Source organism: Apostichopus japonicus, chromosome 16, assembly GCF_037975245.1.
Source record: "Apostichopus japonicus isolate 1M-3 chromosome 16, ASM3797524v1, whole genome shotgun sequence".
Lineage (NCBI taxonomy): Eukaryota > Metazoa > Echinodermata > Holothuroidea > Aspidochirotida > Stichopodidae > Apostichopus > Apostichopus japonicus.
Window position 1 is genome coordinate 37,242,279 of NC_092576.1, and position 20,409 is coordinate 37,262,687.

General features: G+C 37.9%; 1 protein-coding gene across 5 annotated transcripts in view; it reads left to right on the forward strand.

The window, feature by feature from the left end:
- The first annotated feature begins 432 nt into the window (after positions 1-432).
- The window catches only part of LOC139983037 (uncharacterized), a 32,793-nt gene continuing 12,816 nt past the window's right edge, over positions 433-20,409 (forward strand). For 3 of the 5 annotated variants that reach the window (XM_071996364.1, XM_071996366.1, XM_071996368.1), the window contains exons 1-9: positions 433-528; positions 2,051-2,139; positions 4,858-5,023; positions 6,537-6,735; positions 7,870-7,932; positions 14,243-14,320; positions 14,845-14,896; positions 17,112-17,431; positions 18,662-18,737. In XM_071996364.1, the coding sequence (XP_071852465.1) occupies positions 2,100-2,139; positions 4,858-5,023; positions 6,537-6,735; positions 7,870-7,932; positions 14,243-14,320; positions 14,845-14,896; positions 17,112-17,431; positions 18,662-18,737 (994 nt within the window). In that variant the 5' untranslated portion in view covers positions 433-528; positions 2,051-2,099. Of the gene's footprint in view, positions 529-1,992; positions 2,140-4,857; positions 5,024-6,536; positions 6,736-7,869; positions 7,933-14,242; positions 14,321-14,844; positions 14,897-17,111; positions 17,432-18,661; positions 18,738-20,409 lie in introns of all 5 variants that reach the window. The other 2 variants (XM_071996365.1, XM_071996369.1) reach the window with 2 other exon arrangements.

Here is a 20,409-nt window from a genome sequence, read left to right on the forward strand (position 1 = left end):
TATCCTAGACAATTGCAGCCAGCCGAGCATGTGACACTGTTGCTAAGCGAGGTGGCATCAGCTTATTATATTCACAACATTACAACATTGGTGAATGCAGTTTCCTTCCAAACTAGGACAGAGCTAAACCATTCCTTGCAATCCACACCACAACAACTACCTAATCCTAACCTAGATCAACCACTGAGGCCTTCTCCTTCATTCCTCATAATATGTTACAAGGCTTGTATCTCTTCGGGGATAATCTTGTAAAAGAAGGAAAACATATTATAATGATTGTATGACGCATTGTTCCCGATTACCTTCACGTTGGCTGCCTTCGAAACTCAGTTTGTTTAGAAAACGCTTTCTTAGTTCTTCCAGTGTAGAGACCGCAGAAGTCACTTCTCCATTGGTCGAAAGTATTGCGGATGTCAGCCATAGAGGGCGGGCTCCTTAAACTTTCGCGGATTTTGATCTACTTTCACAAATTTCTCCAATAACATTAGACTAACAGGTAAAAGTTTCCAAGCGAGTGCTGTCTGGTGGGTAAGAACAAAAATTAAGCGACTTTTCTCAGTTCATTAGGAAAGTTATTAAAGTAGTCGAGTTTAGAACATAATAAGATGTTTGTGCTGTCTAAATAAATGTCGATAGTCTTCGTTCATAAAGCAGACGATAAGTCAGCTCTCGTAGGCCTAGGTACAGTAACCAAGGCTGTATACCCAGTTGTATCATAACGTTATGCGTACCAGGAAGGCCTAGCCTAAGCCTGTGGGCTTCGCAAAGCTAAGCTAGTTTAACTTATGGCCGTGGCTATTCTTACGACAAGTCGTAACAATTATTTATAAACTATTCTTACGACAAAGGCGAATTCAAGCGCAGTAAAGTAAATAAAGCAACTGCGCATGTATGTAGTAGGGGTAACCCTAACTTTAACCCTAAACCCCAATCCTAACCAGTAACACTAACCCTAACCGGAAATTATTGTTACTCCTGGTCAGAAAAAATAGTACTCCTCTCATAAAATAGCAACTGCGCATGCGTAATCGGAAATTATTCTTACGAACAGCCGTAAGAATAGCCACTTTGTTAACTTATACATACATGTATCCTTCTGGGCCCACTTCTACAGTAGGATGGTGACTTCGAAGTTCGGCCACTTAAGACTTAAAACACCCCAAAACTAAATCTTCTGGTATAAATCATTTGAAAATATACTTCATATGGTTGGAGAATTTTGTTATAGTACGATACACGGCCAAACTTTCTTTCCTGCAAACTGTTTTCACGTTGTTTTCCAAGTAGATTCTTCGTGATTGTGGAACTGGTATTTCTTGCTAGAGTATTGCGAAGTTCGGACACGCAACCCACAGTGTGGCGCTGGTAAAAATTGGTGGCGCTGTTGCTCTTTCAGTAATTATAACAGACTTCATAGATCTTCGTCATTTTATTGACAAATATGTAAGTAATTTCTTGCACACGGGTCATTTTGGAGAGAAAATAACTGTAGCTTCGTACTTTTTGGTGAAATTTGGCTCTTCCTGTAGGTTTTCATGGTGAAAATCGTGTATTTCTTAGGGTGCCCGAACTTCGCAGTATGGCGAACTTCGCAATACTGACTATACTACTAGCCTACTACTAATTGAACATGTAGGCTACGCTAAGATTTAGCTTGTTAAATAAGTTTGGACGAGGCATATATACTGGCCTTAACAACAGGCTCAAGTGGCCTTTCACTAGTTTTAAGTTTTAGTATACAACTAGGCTATGGTCGTAATTTATAGATCATTGTATTTCACAGGGAACACCATTCTTGATTGGCACTGATGTATATTTTGTTTTGATGGTAAGCCAAGGCATAGGCCAGCACTTAAATTACTGAAAGGGTTGTTCATAACACACAGTGTATGTCACTAGGACTAGGCTCTCTTCATGTTTGAAGATTATTAAAGTTATGTAGATTACTTGTATGATTCTGTTGTTATTAAACTATTTCTTCATCATTTTCAGTTTCATCCAGTCACTGACAGTGATTAATTTTAAAGTTGGTCTTTTCCAAATTCTACAGTAAAATTAAAGACAAGTAACCTATGGCCCTACTGGTTTAAAATACATGTATGGGGAAGAAGACTCCTAAAGACACAAGCCAATCAGATAGTAAGTTTATGTTGAATAGTAAAAGCCTCATAATTGACGCACCTTTGTAATTGACGCACTTTCAGTTATTATTAGCAACGATCAGCAGGCAACTTAAACTTTATACAGCGAAGCAGTGTTACATATTCCATGAGTTTGAATCCCTTTCAGGTATGTGCTGATCAAATTGTATGTTTTTTTTAGCTTTTTAACATCCTCCTCCCAGTTTAGCAAGTATTTTGGCATTTGAAAATCTTACTCCCTAAAAGTATTCAAAATTACCTCAACATGATAACACTACTCTCTGGGACCTGACCTGTCTGAGCTTATGGCTCAGAGGATAGCAAACAGCATCTAAAGTCAGTGAATGTATAATAAGGCCTACACTACAATTAGTTTATCGACGAATGTGTCAATTTAGGGGTATGAAAGAACTTAACACAGCAGACATTTTGTGGTCAAATTCTTCTCAATTGTATGTTGTGTATGCACAGAACAATACATATTTTGAGATCATTGGATTCCTGAGGAACAACACATATGAAAAAATGCATACAGTTGAGTGATTTGGAATTTTTTCTTGATAGACATCGTTGATCAAATCCTTAAGTGTGTCAACTATGAGCCCACCATGCAATACAGTTGTCTTGGGCAAATTTATTATAAGTCTACTCATGTTGAATTGGAAGCCACTCCACCCTTGCCCCCCCCCCCCCCCCCACACATCCATGCATAACCTCTTGTCATAAAAATAACTGCCTCTGCACAGCCTGAACTTAACTTTGGTGATCTTCCTAGCCTGAAATCTATAGAATGGATAGGCTAGATACCAATAGTTACAAATAGCCAATGTTCCAACTGATATTAACTGTATTAGCAATGCTCGATCTGGTCAGCCGCTTTTAACCATCAAAAGTAGATGGCTTCCCTTGGTACAGAAATAATGTCATGCTTGATTTAAATTACATTGCATGTGTAAACACTGCAGTCTTATCAGTACTTACTAAGCATGGAATTGTGATGGTCGAATAGGTTTTTGATTTATAAGCTCACAAATAGAGTTGCATGTCATGCATACATGTTCATTTGACTTAATTCTCCTATACAAGGCAACAAGAACAGACACAACCTAACCAATGGAATGTGTATTAGTTAGTCTTATTGATCTAATGGTTGTTTGTACTTTGTTTACATTATGCTATATTTTGCAGCCATTGAATTTAAAATTTTGATGAGTGTAGCGTTTAGCTTATTACACTCTTATTTAGAACACTAATATTCGATGAGGCATGATACAGACAATCAATGTGGTATAAAGCCAGGGGACGGGCCGAGGGTCCCACCAGCATTTACTAAAATATAGTATACGTGTGCATCGGACAGATCGACAAGTATGCATTGAAAAATGGGCAGATGCACGTTTCGGAGCCTTGGTAAATATTGGGGGGGCTTATCATGCATTTGCCCCCTCAACTTTTTCATTGGGGGGCTTAGCCCCCCAAGCCCCCCCCCCCCCCCGGTTCCGCCGCCACTGGTCATTGTGTAGGTTTTTGCATTATAAGCTCACAAATAGAGCTGCAGGTCATGCAAACATGTTCATTTGACTTAATTCTCCTATACAAGGCAACAAGAACAGACATAACTTTATTAATTGAATTTGCATTAGTTTGTCTTATTGATCTAATTAATGGTTATTTGTAGTTGTTTAAATTTTGCTTTGTTTTGCATGGATCCATTGCATAACAATTGGATCCATTGCATTACATTAGTGGAGTGTTAGCTCAGTGGTTAAGGCCGGTGCCTTTCAATCATAAGGTCCCCGGTTCAAGTCACTCCCAGATTAATGTATGTCGTCCAGTTACAGAGATGTTGACAATTGACAATACATAATCATGGACGTTAAATAAGAATGTGAGAGACTGACTTCGGTCAGCTTGCTGCTTTGATAAGCCAATGATGGCTTCTTCGCGAGTTCCTGCTTGCAGGGGGATCTAATATACATACATACACACACACAATTGGCTAATTGCAAGATGTAATAAAGTATGGTTGGCTCTCCTCGGTCACAGAGGGTTGTTTCTGTGGTCAGATAACAACTAAACAATTGAAATCCTCCCTTTAGTATGACTGCCGTTCATTTTACTCCACTGGCAACTTCTGCACCTTTCAAGGGTTATTAGTCTGGTACATTAGCCTGTGTGTTACGTAGTCAATTCGCCAAGCCTAGCGAAGGGAACAAGCATGGAAAAGTCTCTTCCTCGGCTCAAATATCATCCGATCTTCTGCAAGAGCCTATTCAATGCCAGAGGCAGGTAAACTGTTATGGCAGTGGTACTAAAGGGAATATTTTCAAATGAGTTATAGTTTGATCTTCAATTTGAATCTTAAGTTGTCCAAAGGTGCATTTGGTTGTTCATTATTTAATCTAATCTATCAGATACTATCAATGGGATTTTATTTGATCAAACTAGAAACACTCTCAAAGTAATTATTATGCCAAATACCTTCACTTTTTAAGATCCCAAAGTTTACAGGTTACAGGCCCATCTTAAATTGTGTACAGTATATATATATTATTTTCTTTTTTTTTCGTTTTGTAAAGACCGGTCAAAGTTTACCCACCAATTGAGTCACTCATTTTACCCAGTTCCATTGTATTCAGGTATCCTATAGGTGGCCTGAAAAAGGTAAATATTGACCAATTGTATTTTAGTGCTTTTATAATCACTTTCATTGCAGTTCATAAAGACACAGAGGCTGCCTGGAAGTACAGAATATTCTTTGAATATGATGATGACAAAGCATCTGATAATATGGTGAGGAGGGAGAGGAGAAAAGAGACAGGGATATCATCTCCAGATGTGAGGAAGAAAAGTCAGAAAATAAAGAGAAAGTATTACCTCCAGTAAGTATCCAAATGTGTGAGAGATACAAACAATGTCATCTGAGACGTAGGGTTAAAGGGGAGCAATACCGCATGCTTGACTCTCTATATACTTTAAAGGGTGTTAAGACTCGCGCAAAAAGAAACGTCTAATGCCAGTAATTTGACCTAGTTTCAATTGATATTTTATAACTGAATTGTTAAACACCACCATAGATCCCAGAAAATTCACACACACAGCTTGCTACGGTTGGTAATTAGACACTAGTGTACAGTCAGTATATACAGCTGCGGTCAATACCCACAACACAGTGTACATAACAGCATTGGACATCTCAGGTCCAGATAAAAGATAACAAGGTATCACGTTTCATTACTGTCTGCATTTTGTAGCGACAAGAAGAAACCTTCACTTGCAAGCAAAGGAAAATTAACTTTTTCAGATGGCCGCACACGGTTTGGGGCGAGTCTTCAATGTACTATGGTTGTGATGGACATTGAACAATACACTATTTAGGCCTAGGCTACATCTCGTCTGTATACGTAACTCAAAACTGAACGCATTTAGCTCCATGATGACTTAAGATATTAATCTTAGAGGCAAGTCTGACCCTGCCGAGATGCATCGTGGGTAATTTTCACAAGAACATGGCAGCTTGCAGAGAGCGTGGGTAGGATTTCATAAAAAGCTTGTGTTTCTCTAGGTATAGAGTTTTAATACTATCAAATGGTATCCTTGTGATTGTAGATATATATTTGATTGTTGGGCCCTGCTTAAGGGGCTCTACAACAGTTTCCACTTTCCAATAAGTATCCAATGTGTAAGATATACCACACAATGTCATGTGCAACTTTGAAAGAGGGTTTAAAGGCAAAGTATCACTTTTCAGTTAGTATCCAATGTGTAAGAGATACAAACAAAGTCATTTAAAACATATATAGTGGAGGTGAGGGGAACCCATTGTTATTCTTGAAATATATATTAGGTATATATCGGTGCGGGAAAAAGGCACTTGCATGAATGCAAACAAAGTACAGGTATGCATGAAATTAAAACAAAATATATAATGCAAATGAGGTGTGGAAAGAAGAGCTGAAATAATATTGTAAACTGTGTACTCTGGTCTTGAGATGTAAAATAAGGTTAACTGTTTTTTTTTTTTTGAGAGGGTGGGGGGGGGGTGGATTTGCTGTAAAAGGGAAAAGTTGAAAGTTCATAAGATTTGCATTTTATGGGGTTGATTTGACGGAAGGTTCAAAAATTTATAATTCTGTTTTCATTACCATTTTTAAAGGAACAGCTTAAAGTGATAATTTGTACTTTGTTATGTTTTGAAGATACTGATCAAAGTTCATAACTTAATTTTTATTAATTTGGGATTTGAAGAAAAAGTTTAAAAAAGAAATTGGAATTTGATGAAGATAGAAATATTAAAGTTATGAATATTACTTTCAGATTTATTGGCTTCAGTGGAGAGCTCACACTTGATAATAGCATATTTTTGTAATTTTTTTGATTTGATTTGATTTAAAGGGAAACTTCTCCATCTGATAATTCAGACAGCCAGTATGGAGAGTCACAGTGTAAAATCCACTGTCGTTGTCGGTTAGAGGAAGATGAAGACCATTATCAGGGAGTACAATATCACCATTCTCTCGCAAGAGAGAGGAAAAGGAAAACGAGATTGAGAAGGCAACGACGAAGAGAGCGAATCCAACAAAATAGCAAACAGGTGAGATATGAGACTTACCAGAATTTGTAAGATATAAATGAAGAATCTATGTTAGAAGGCAAAATTGTTGTCCTAACGTGTTTTTAATAACAATTAATAAAAATGTAAACGTAAATTATAACTCTATAGCTGTGTGTGTTAGGTTCCTCACTGGAGGCAAAGGAACCCATACGCAGTTAGGATTGTGTGCACTTGTTTTGTATTCTGACTGAGGACTTGAACAAAAGAATTCCAGGTCCTTGGATGTGATTTCTAAAGAATCACCACGTCCTCTTTGAAGAATTATATTGTTACAGGGTATTGTTTAGCCGGTTGAGGTACGTGGATTTGAACAAAAAAAAACAAGTGGATTCCTCGGTGTGAATGTAAAAAACACTTGAGTGTGTGTGTGTGTGTTTATGTCTACATCTGTGACACTTGCTTGGGTCAGGTCTACATCTGTGACACTTGCTGGGATCCATGATAACTCAACAACGGAGTGATGAATATTAGTCCTACTTGCTGTGTAGATGTATTATAGTGAGAAGGTGAACTCAATTGTTGTTGGTGCTGACCTGATGATTTGAGACTCACTCCACTGATGACACATATACTCGGGGAATATTTTATCTGGTGTCTGATAGCAAAAAGCGATAGCAAGTGAACAAACTGCTATACTGATTGTAAGATATAGATCAATTACACTGCAGTAGCTATTGCAAGTCCATTATTACGAGAAATAAAATATGCACACCTGAATAAAAATGCTACATAAAATTTGACACTTACATTGTTATTCCCTGATTCGTAACATGGAATTTTTTATCCTGTATTGCTTTTCAAAATGCTATGCAAAATTATCAAGTTGCTATACAAGTCCAGAGATGTATAGCAGATTCTTATGTTTAACACAGTAGACATAGTATTTTAATGAGATTTAAAATACAGTGCATTAAAAACTGCCACACAATATTTGAACAGTTAATTATTCCCTGTGTGAGTGGGAAGACATGATGGTGGGGGAGGGGGTGGGGGGTGGGGAATCAGAGATAATACTATAATAAGAGAAACTGACATCAATTGGTATTAATGGTAGTATTTTGAGACTTTTGTTCCAATTAAGGAAATTTGTTGACTTTTTTTTTATCTTTGCAGAGTGAAAATGCTGATAGATCTGACTTCAGAAGACACATGAAAAAAGTACAAGAGATAACATCAGTAAGTATGGATCTACTATCTAAGCCATTATGGGCATTAAAGGCATCTGTACTAGTGATCATATTGTCAGTGTAGGTCTACTTTCTAAGCCATCACGTACATTAAAGGCATCTGTACCAATGACAACATCAGTAAGTACCATCATGGACATTCAAGGCATATGTACTACTGAAACAAAGTGTCATTGTTGATATACAATCTTAGCAATCATGTACATTAAGGGCTTCTGTACATACTACTGACAACATCAGTAAGTATCTTCATGGACATTCAAGGCATCTGTTCTACTGATCATATTGTCAGTGTAGGTCTACTATCTAAGCTATCATGGGCATTAAAGGCATCTGAACCAATGACAACATCATTAAGTATCATCATGGACATTCAAGGCATCTGTAATACTGAACATATTGTCAGTGTAGGTCTACTACCTAAGCTATCATGGACATTAAAGGCAACTGTACTTTTGATCATATTGTCATTGTAGATCTACTTTTTCATCATGGACATTAAAGGCATCTGTTGATCACACATATGGAAAGTCATCTGTACTACTGAAACATATTGTCAGTGAAGATCTACTATTTAATCATTGACATTAAAGGCATCTGTACTACTGATCATATTGTCAGTGTAGATCTACTATCTAATCATGGACATTAAAGGCATCTGTGCTACTGAAACATATTGTCATTGTTGATCTATAATCTTAGCAATCATGGACATTAAAGGCAACTGTACTTTTGATCATATTGTCAGTGTAGATCTACTATCTAAGCTATGAGGGACATTAAAGGCATCTGTACCTCTGATCATATTGTCGGTGTTGATCTACTATCTTAACTATCATAGACATTAAAGGCATCTGTACTAGTGATCATATTTTCAGTGTTGACCTACTATCTAAGCCATCACAGACATTAAAGGCATCTGTACTACTGTTCATATTGTTAGTGTAGAACTACTATCTAAGCAATCATGTTAGCTATCACAGACGTTAAAGGCATCTGTACTAATGATCATATTGTCAGTGTTGATCTACTATCTAAGCTATCACAGACATTAAAGGCATCTGTACTAGTGATCATATTGTCACTGTTGATCTACTATCTAAGCTATCATAGACATTAAAGGCATCTGTACTACTGATCATATTGTCAGTGTTGATCTACTATCTAAGCTATCATAGACATTAAAGGCATCTGTACTAATGATCATATTGTCAGTGTTGATCTACTATCTAAGCAATCATGTTAGCCATCACAGACATTAAAGGCATCTGTACTACTGTTCATATTGTTAGTGTAGAACTACTATCTAAGCAATCATGTTAGCTATCACAGACATTAAAGGCATCTGTACTAATGATCATATTGTCAGTGTTGATCTACTATCTAAGCTATCATAGACATTAAAGGCATCTGTACTAGTGATCATATTGTCAGTGTTGATCTACTATCTAAGCAATCATGTTAGCCATCACAGACATTAAAGGCATCTGTACTACTGTTCATATTGTTAGTGTAGAACTACTATCTAAGCAATCATGTTAGCTATCACAGACATTAAAGGCATCTGTACTAATGATCATATTGTCAGTATTGATCTACTGTACTATCTAAGCTATCACAGACATTAAAGGCATCTGTACTAATGATCATATTGTCAGTGTTGATCTACTATCTAAGCTATCATAGACATTAAAGGCATCTGTACTAGTGATCATATTGTCAGTGTTGATCTACTATCTAAGCTATCATAGACATTAAAGGCATCTGTACTACTGATCATATTGTCAGTGTTGACCTACTATCTAAGCCATCATGGACATTAAAGGCATCTGTAGTACTGTTCATATTGTCAGTGTTGATCTACTATCTGAGCTATCATAGACATTAAAGGCATCTGTACTACTGATCATATTGTTAGTGTTGATCTACTATCTAAGCAATCATGTTAGCTATCACAGACATTAAAGGCATCTGTACTAATGATCATATTGTCAGTGTTGATCTACTATCTAAGCTATCACAGACATTAAAGGCATCTGTACTAATGATCATATTGTCACTGTTGATCTACTATCTAAGCTATCATAGACATTAAAGGCATCTGTACTAGTGATCATATTGTCAGTGTTGATCTACTATCTAAGCTATCATAGACATTAAAGGCATCTGTACTACTGATCATATTGTCAGTGTTGATCTACTATCTAAGCAATCATGTTAGCCATCACAGACATTAAAGGCATCTGTACTACTGTTCATATTGTTAGTGTAGAACTACTATCTAAGCAATCATGTTAGCTATCACAGACATTAAAGGCATCTGTACTAATGATCATATTGTCAGTGTTGATCTACTATCTAAGCTATCATAGACATTAAAGGCATCTGTACTAGTGATCATATTGTCAGTGTTGATCTACTATCTAAGCAATCATGTTAGCCATCACAGACATTAAAGGCATCTGTACTACTGTTCATATTGTTAGTGTAGAACTACTATCTAAGCAATCATGTTAGCTATCACAGACATTAAAGGCATCTGTACTAATGATCATATTGTCAGTGTTGATCTACTGTACTATCTAAGCTATCACAGACATTAAAGGCATCTGTACTAATGATCATATTGTCAGTGTTGATCTACTATCTAAGCTATCATAGACATTAAAGGCATCTGTACTAGTGATCATATTGTCAGTGTTGATCTACTATCTAAGCTATCATAGACATTAAAGGCATCTGTACTACTGATCATATTGTCAGTGTTGACCTACTATCTAAGCCATCATGGACATTAAAGGCATCTGTAGTACTGTTCATATTGTCAGTGTTGATCTACTATCTGAGCTATCATAGACATTAAAGGCATCTGTACTACTGATCATATTGTTAGTGTTGATCTACTATCTAAGCCATCATGGACATTAAAGGCATCTGTACTACTGTTCATATTGTTAGTGTAGAACTACTATCTAAGCAATCATGTTAGCTATCACAGACATTAAAGGCATCTGTACTACTGTTCATATTGTTAGTGTAGAACTACTATCTAAGCAATCATGTTACTGTAGCCTTCACAGACATTAAAGGCATCTGTACTAGTGATCATATTGTCAGTGTTGATCTACTATCTAAGCTATCATGAGCAATAAAGGCATCTGTACTACTGTTCATATTATCAGTGTTGATCTACTATCTAAGCTATCGTAGACATTAAAGGCATCTGTACTACTGATCATATTGTCAGTGTTGATCTACTATCTAAGCTATCATGAGCAATAAAGGCATCTGTACTACTGTTCATATTATCAGTGTTGATCTACTATCTAAGCTATCATGAACATTAAAGGCATCTGTACAAGTGATCACATTGTCACTGTTGATCTACTATCTGAGCTATCATAGACATTAAAGGCATCTGTACTACTGATCATATTGTATGTGTGGATCTACTAGCAATCATGGACAACAAGGCATCTGTACCACTTCCCGCATGGTTATCATGTATAATGTTAGCACAATATTATCCCCAATATAATTACTTACAACACTAAGTGCTACATGTGAAATGAGGGGTCCACAATTATCTTGTTTATAATCGTATTGTCTTCTTAGCTGTGAAGATTGAATTAACAATGGTTGATTGAAATTGACAGCAAAAACAGCAAAACAACTTACAGTACTGGGAAGCCTTACTTTCACAGTAACTTTTGTAAACTCATGTCCAGCCAAACGACAAATGATGTCTCTCTCAAGTGGTCAGTGACCCTCAAATGAAAGAAGACAGAAGTCACACTTGTTTGATTGGTCAGCCAATTGGTACAGTTTCTAATGCTAGTACCTCTGTAAACTGTCCTGCTTACAATGCTTCAGACCACTCATACTGACAGTACAAACAGTTTCTGATGGTAATACCTCTGTAAACTGTACTCCCTTACTGTACAATGCTGCAGACCACTCATACTGACAGTACAAGCAGTTTCTAATGCTAGTACCTCTGTAAACTGTCCTCCCTTGCAATAATTCAGACCACTCATACTGACAGTACAAACAGTTTCTAATGCTAATACCTCTGTAAACTGTCCTGCACTTGGCTTTAGACCACTCATACTGACAGTACAAGCAGTTTCTAATGCTAGTACCTCTGTAAACTGTCCTGCACTTGGCTTTAGACCACTCATACTGACAGTACAAGCAGTTTCTGATGCTAATACCTCTGTAAACTGTCCTGCACTTGGCTTTAGACCACTCATACTGACAGTACAAGCAGTTTCTGATGCTAATACCTCTGTAAACTGTCCTGCACTTGGCTTTAGACCACTCATACTGACAGTACTAGCAGTTTCTAATGCTAATACCTCTGGAAACTGTCCTGCACTTGGCTTCAGACCACTCATACTGACAGTACAAGCAGTTTCTAATGCTAATACCTCTGTAAACTGTCCTCCCTTGCAATAATTCAGACCACTCATACTGACAGTACAAACAGTTTCTGATGGTAATACCTCTGTCAACTGTACTCCCTTACTGTACAATGCTGCAGACCACTCATACTGACAGTACAAGCAGTTTCTAATGCTAATACCTCTGTAAACCGTCTGGCACTTGGCTTCAGACCACTCATACTGACAGTACAAGCAGTTTCTATTGTAATACCTCTGTAAACTGTCCTGAACTTGGCTTTAAACCACTCATACTGACAGTACAATCAGTTTCTAATGCTAGTACCTCTGTAAACTGTCCTCCCTTACAATGCTTCAGACCACTCATACTGACAGCACAAGCAGTTTCTGATGGTAATAAACTGTTCTGCACTTGGCTTCAGACCACTCAATAGTGACAGTACTAGCAGTCTCTAATGCTAATACCTCTGTAAACTGTCCTCCCTTGCAATAATTCAGACCACTCATACTGACAGTACAAACAGTTTCTGATGGTAATACCTCTGTAAACTGTACTGCCTTACTGTACAATGCTGCAGACCACTCATACTGACAGTACAAGCAGTTTCTATTGTAATACCTCTGTAAACTGTCCTGAACTTGGCTTTAAACCACTCATACTGACAGTACAATCAGTTTCTAATGCTAGTACCTCTGTAAACTGTCCTCCCTTACAATGCTTCAGACCACTCATACTGACAGCACAAGCAGTTTCTGATGGTAATAAACTGTTCTGCACTTGGCTTCAGACCACTCAATAGTGACAGTACTAGCAGTCTCTAATGCTAATACCTCTGTAAACTGTCCTCCCTTGCAATAATTCAGACCACTCATACTGACAGTACAAACAGTTTCTGATGGTAATACCTCTGTAAACTGTACTCCCTTACTGTACAATGCTGCAGACCACTCATACTGACAGTACAAGCAGTTTCTAATGCTAATACCTCTGTAAACTGTCCTCCCTTACAATGCTTCAGACCACTCATACTGACAGTACAAACAGTTTCTAATATTTATCTGATTCTAATGCCAATACCTCTGAGTATCTTAAACTGTCCTCTGTTACCATGCCTCAAAGCATTGCTATTGAGAGTTACGAGCAGTTCCTAACCTTTATATGATAGAAACATAGTATTCATACTGCTCATACTGTACACTGCCAGTGTTTTGAAGCAGGAAAATGACAGTAGGCCTACAGTATAGAATATCTTGTCCCACATGAGTGGATGGGTGTGTATGTGGAATATGTTTCCCTCAACCTTAAGGTAAGTTGTCTTCATGATCAATCAATTTTGTTCAAGACCTCTCACTTGCACATTTTGGGCATTGTGTCATCTCTTCCCTAATGAGAGGTGGCTATGGAAAACTAGCAGCAGTGTATTACACAGCACAGTGGCGGAGCGTCCATACAGTCAGGGGGGGGGAGGGGGCAGATGCCCCCCTGACGGAGTAAAATGGGCTGCTGGCGCCCTTTTCAGCTCTATTTACCACTTTTTACTTATTCTAGATTATTGTCTTTTTTATTGTGCTCTCATCTACTTACTGACAATTAGTCACATTTTGTTGGTGTATATAATTTGGCGGTGACGCCTATTTATTCTTTGTTTATCTGCAAATTAGCCAGGCCCGGAAAGGGTTATTTCCGGAGATCTAGGGAGTATCTTACTCAAAAATTTTATGTACACTACGCGCCAACCAATGGTGGCGCTCCACTTAGATAGTGTCGAAAGCGCCCCTCCTGACCAATACCCCTAGCTCCGCCACTGACACAGCATCTGTACTCTTAATAATAATTTGATACATGATCATTATTATTTGTTATGAATCATCCCCCTATCTCAATTATTTCGGCAGAAAGCGAAAGTAGACCAACCAAAGACAGATGTCTCTCAGGCTAATGCTGTCACAGTCATCACACAGAACAGGCTGACGGTGAGAAATAAACTGTTTATATCTATGTAAAATTCCATTGATTATTCTTTTTATACAGTTTGGCAATTGTTTTAGAGTTTTTTAACGTTTACATAATTACTATGTGAAATGAAACTTCACTAAATAAATGAAATTGCTTAAAATATTGTCCAGAAATCTGATGTGTAGCAGTGTAAAATATAATTCATAATCCTCTCCAAACGTTAATGCTTCATGTAGTAAAAACAGCAAACTTTCTGTGGAGAGGTGTTTTTTTTTCTCCTTGTATGAGGGGATCAGGATGTGGTCCCCAACCCTTTTTTTGTTCAGTTTTGTTACTTTGTAGCATTTAGTTTTATAAAGTCTTGAAGTTTTTACTTAGTGGCAGCTTCTTTTTTTTTTTTTTAAATTGCATGTAGTAAATACACAGTAAGACAGCTTCATAATATAGACTGTTTGGGTAGAACTGTTCCAGCAATCTTCTTACTTTGGTTTGCTCTTGGTTTTTACTTAGTAGTTTATGTGTATTCTTGTCTTTTTTTTAGAGAAAGCTTGGGATTTACAACCAAGGAAAGAAGTCAAACAAGGTATCTAGAGGTGAGTTAGTTTCAAGTTAGGTATTTTTAATTTGATTAGGTTGGAAACAGATTTAGGTTTGTAATTGAGTAGGTTGAAATAGAGTAAGGTTTGTAATTTGTTTAAGATATATTGTTAAATCATTAAATTTGACAGTTCATGATCTTGCAATGCCTTTCTTCAGGATGTGTTGCTGTCTAGACAATGCACCCGGATACGGTATCATCAATTTTCCACAAAATTCTAAGACTGAATGAAAATTGTCATATCTGTGAAGTTAATGAGAACTTATTGTTCTGTAAATACATTTCTATAATTACCTTCCTTTTCTTTTTCTTGGAAGCAGTTGTGTATGTGTGTACTTGTTTTGCATTCTGACTGAGGACTTGAACAAAAGAAAACCACGTCCTCAGACATTATTTGGAAAGAATTACCTCGTCCTCAGCAGAACTTTCTTGTTTAGGGGGTATTGTTAAGGTTAGGGTATGTGAATTTGAACAATGGAAAAAAACAATGAAGTCCTCAATCTGGATATAAAATACACTTGTGTGTGTGTGTGTTGGGTGGGAGAGGGGTGTTGTAGCAGTGAGCAGTGGGTGATAGTTGTGTTCGAGTGTTCTGTGTGGGTGTGGGGAGGGGTGATTGTAGCAATGATCCGTGGGTGATAATTGTGTTTGTGTGGTTGTGGGGAGGGGCCGTTGTAGCAATGATCGGTGGGTGAAATAATTGTGTTTGTGTGGGTGTGGGGAGGGGTGATTGTAGCAACGATCGGTGGGTGATAGTTGTGTTTTGTGTGGGTGTGGGGAGGGGTGTTGTAGCAGTGATCGGTGGGTGATAGTTGTGTTCTGTGTTGGTGTGGGGAGGGATGTAGTAGCAGTGATTGGTGGGTGATAGTTGTGTTTGAATGTTCTGTGTGGGTGTGGGGAGGGGTGATTGTAGCAATGATCGGTGGGTGATAATTGTGTGGGTGTGGGGAGGGGTGATTGTAGCAACGATCGGTGGGTGATAGTTGTGTTTTGTGTGGGTGTGGGGAGGGGTGTTGTAGCAGTGATCGGTGGGTGATAGTTGTGTTCTGTGTTGGTGTGGGGAGGGATGTAGTAGCAGTGATTGGTGGGTGATAGTTGTGTTTGAATGTTCTGTGTGGGTGTGGGGAGGGGTGATTGTAGCAATGATCGGTGGGTGATAATTGTGTTTGTGTGGGTGTGGGGAGGGGTGATTGTAGCAATGATCGGTGGGTGATAGTTGTGTTTTGTGTGGGTGTGGGGAGGGGTGTTGTAGCAGTGATCGGTGGGTGATAGTTGTGTTCTGTGTTGGTGTGGGGAGGGATGTAGTAGCAGTGATTGGTGGGTGATAGTTGTGTTATGTGTGGCTGTGGGGAGGGATGTTTGTAGCAGTGAGCCATGGGTGATAGTTGTGTTCTGTGTGGGTGTGGGGAGAGTTGTTGTAGCAGTGATTGGTGGGTGATAGTTGTGTTATGTGTGGCTGTGGGGAGGGATGTAGTAGCAGTGATTGGTGTGTGATAGTTGTGTTCTGTGTGGGTGTGGGGAAGGATGTAGTGGCAGTGATTGGTGGGTGATAGTTGTGTTTGAATGTTCTGTGTGGGTGTGGGGAGGGATGTTTGTAGCAGTGAGCCATGGGCGATAGTTGTGTTCTGTGTGGGTGTGGGGAGGGATGTAGTAGCAGTGATTGGTGGGTGATAGTTGTGTTTGAATGTTCTGTGTGGGTGTGGGGAGGGATGTTTGTAGCAGTGAGCCATGGGTGATAGTTGTGTTTATATGGGTGTAGGGAGGGATGTAGTAGCAGTGATTGGTGGGTGATAGTTGTGTTTGAATGTTCTGTGTGGGTGTGGGGAGGGGTGATTGTAGCAGTGATCGGTGGGTGATAGTTGTGTTCTGTGTGGGTGTGGGGAGGGGTGTTGTAGCAGTGATTGGTGGGTGATAGTTGTGTTCTGTGTGTGTGTGGGGAGGGGTGTTTGAAGCAGTGACAGGTGGAAAATAGTCATGTTTGAGTCCTTGGATCACATCTTGTCAACGAACTGTGACTGTCAATATCATTTGAATATTATTTCATTTCCATCTGGATAATTAAGTATTAAAAAAACTTATCTCTGGGAGTCTTACTATCAGGATGGGGACAGGATTCATTTCACTATAAACATTCAGAGAAGAAAAGAACCCAGAATCAATTTTTTCTAATTTTAAATTATCATTTTATTGATTTAATTTTTTTGTCACAGATTCAATCATTATTCCAGAGACAGTCCAAGCCCAGACGGAAGAAGGTCTAAAGAGGATTCTAGATATCAGACCGGCAGAAAAATCAGAGACAATCTCACCTTGGTCCTGCGATAAAGATGACAAGAAAAAGTCCTCCACCTCTAGTTGCTATGACAACCCTGCCGTAACGTACACAACTCTAAACAATTGGGTGCTCCACAAAACTCCGCCCCAGAGTAGCAAGCTTATCCAGAGTGATGGTACGATCAGCAGCAAGTCATGTGACCAGACAGATGGGAGTTCTAGCAGCAAGATATCGGGAATAAAGGAATTCCCAAAGGTAAGAAACAGACCGTATATGGGTTTGATTAGGTTTGCAATTCTTATCTCCATTACGCTCTTCTCTGCTTACAGCAAATACCACCAGAGCCAAACCAATGGGGGATTGAATGTCTATCCCGGTTAGCCATGTACTGAACACTGCTCTGCCCAAATTCATGATTAAACACATAGTGTACTATTTCAGTGGGAAAGCCAAATTTGCCTTCACACTAGAGAGTAGTGTGGACCATTTAGAACACTTGTGTTACAATCATACAGGTGGCTGGTCATTTAATTAAGTGTGCTCAAGGATGAATCCTCATGGCAGTGCTTGGGGTAGTTATTGCTATGAAGTAACCGTAATTGTTAATGCTAGAGTGAATTTGAGGACTGTGTTTCTATCTAGGCAGGCTTGACCATCATGTCTGTCACAGTATTTTAATTTGAGTTTTGAACTAATCAATGATTGTGAATTATTACATTCCTAGTTAAATTCTGTATTTGCTCATATGATAGTTGAGTTTTCAAATGTTGTTTAGCAGTTTTGAAGGCTTTGATTTGGTCTCTTCCAGTGTACAGGAACTACTATACAACTTTGCATTGGTGTGATAGAAATTTGCTATGCAATTTATTTGGGACAAATTATTTCCTGTTGCTCTACCTTCCTTTTTTCCCGATTAATTCATTCACTTTTACTTCAGTGAAGGGGGGGGGGGGGGGAGCGGAGGGGTCCAGTGTGAATTTGTCATGTTCCCTGTTAATCTTCAACTTTTTGGGGTTCATTTTCATGTGAAACATCAATTTGTTGGTCATGTCAGTGTATGCGTTCCAAGTCTTTGGAAATTGATTCTGTGTTACAGATGTTGTCACATTGAAATATGTTTCACATCATAAATATATTCATTTAAAACTTACAGATGTAGTCAAACAAATCCAATGTTCCCACAATGCATCACTTCCCACATCTGAGATAAATTGCACCTCAATGAAAGCAAGGAGGGCTGCACAGTGATCAGTCTATCTAATAAATAAACAAGTTTTCAATTTACTCGACAACAGTTTGGCTGACAAGCCCTATCATGATGTGTACATAAAACTAGCCCCTTGGTTATTCTTCGCATCGTTCCTTTGGGTGAATCAAACTATAACAAAATGCTTGATATTGACAGTTTCTTTGGCATGGAAATGTAAATCATATCATTTTTGTTGATTGTGTAAAGTGTTCTCTGTTTTTGCTGCCCTTTTACAGTCTCCCCCTCTGAAAGAGTTCTGCACAGAATTTGCAGAAAGCTTAGACTTGGAGAAAGTTTTCCCTGGCCATGAAGGTGAGGTTTTACAACTTTTACATTAATGTCAGTTATTCTGAACTGCATGCTAACAGTTACCATGCAATGGGTTATTTAAGTAACTTCATTTTACAAATTGTTTGATTTGAGCAATTGTGACATCTTTACTGACAGTGGTTTACCTATATATCCAATAATGAGTCCATTTATATGTTTGTGGTTTCTGAGAGCTAGTAACTCGGGATCATTAAAGTAGGAACATCGAGTCAGGGAAGTGGGCGTTGTAGTATGGTCAGGATTTTGATTGGTTAATATTGCATAAATTAGGTAACTATAATAATGAGTATGCTTGGAATAAAGGAACGGTGAATAAGTATAACAGTGGAAAATGACACTAACATACATACATTTTGTGTAGCATTTATGTTTGAAGGTTCTGATATTTTTCTCTCACTGAATGCTACATGTGTGCATCTTTTGTAGGACACTGCTATGTGCTGTACATATGACACTTGTATAGCAACTTGACTATATTGTAGAGCATGCTATGATGTGATACGGGATAAATTATCTTACTTGGCATAGTGAATGAGTGATATGATCCCTCATTTGAACCCAAAGTAAGCTATATATATATCGCCATTGTCATACACATTGTGCAGTATACTTGTACTAGTATGATTCCTATACTGGTGTGACTACTCACTATTAGTATCAGGGCTCACACAGTATGTTGTTTTAGTTTTTATTCTGATCAGGACTGCACATATCTACATGAGTATAGATAGAACTGTCACCTACATTTATGTAATTTTTTTTCTCATCTTCTTGTTTATTTTATTGCTATGACAATCACTATTCCGGTATACTTTAAGCACACCATTTTCATAGATTCTTGCATTACTTTGACAGTACAGAGCTATTTAAGAGTCCTATCTGACTAAGCATACCCCCTGATGACATTATAACAGCCGAAATGCCTAAATTCACTTTCACAGTAGACAAAGCTAGACCTATAGCCTGCTTTACCAGTAAGGAAGAGGACTGGAATGTAGTACTAATTATATTAAAGCTTCTGTTTAGATCATGTTTGCTTCTAACGTATTATTTTTTAACTTTAGGCCAAACCTATACAGTAATATCTACAGATAATTGGATATTACCCCTTTTATAACGTAAATTTTTAACTGTTATGCATTGTTAACTGTTAACCAGCAAGCAATTCAGCACTTAATCTAACATAATTGCAGGAAATATTTTATGGATTCAATACATGTAATACATGTATGTGATGTATTATGTGTCCAATATACAAACCTTTGCAGGTTTTGTTTAATAACATTACTTCTGGAAGTTGCATTTCTGACCCCAATAGAACAAATAGAATTTTCATGCACTTTATATATATTTTTGTAACTTCTCTGTACAGAAGACCAATGTATTGTGGTCAAGTCAATGCAGTACATGCAAATTTATTATTTCTTTGTTCCTTTTCGAGTGAAAAGTAGTTCTTCATTCATCTAGCGCCTATGCTACACTGGTTAACTCCAACAAATCGACTAACAAATAGTTCTGTAACCTTAATACACTGATAGTCGTTATAATTAAGCAAGCTTTTGATAACTGATCTGTTCTGCTTTTCATTTTGTATCATTTTATGCATTACATTCATTTTTTTTTCTTTATCCTTCTTTTATTGTACCATGCAACA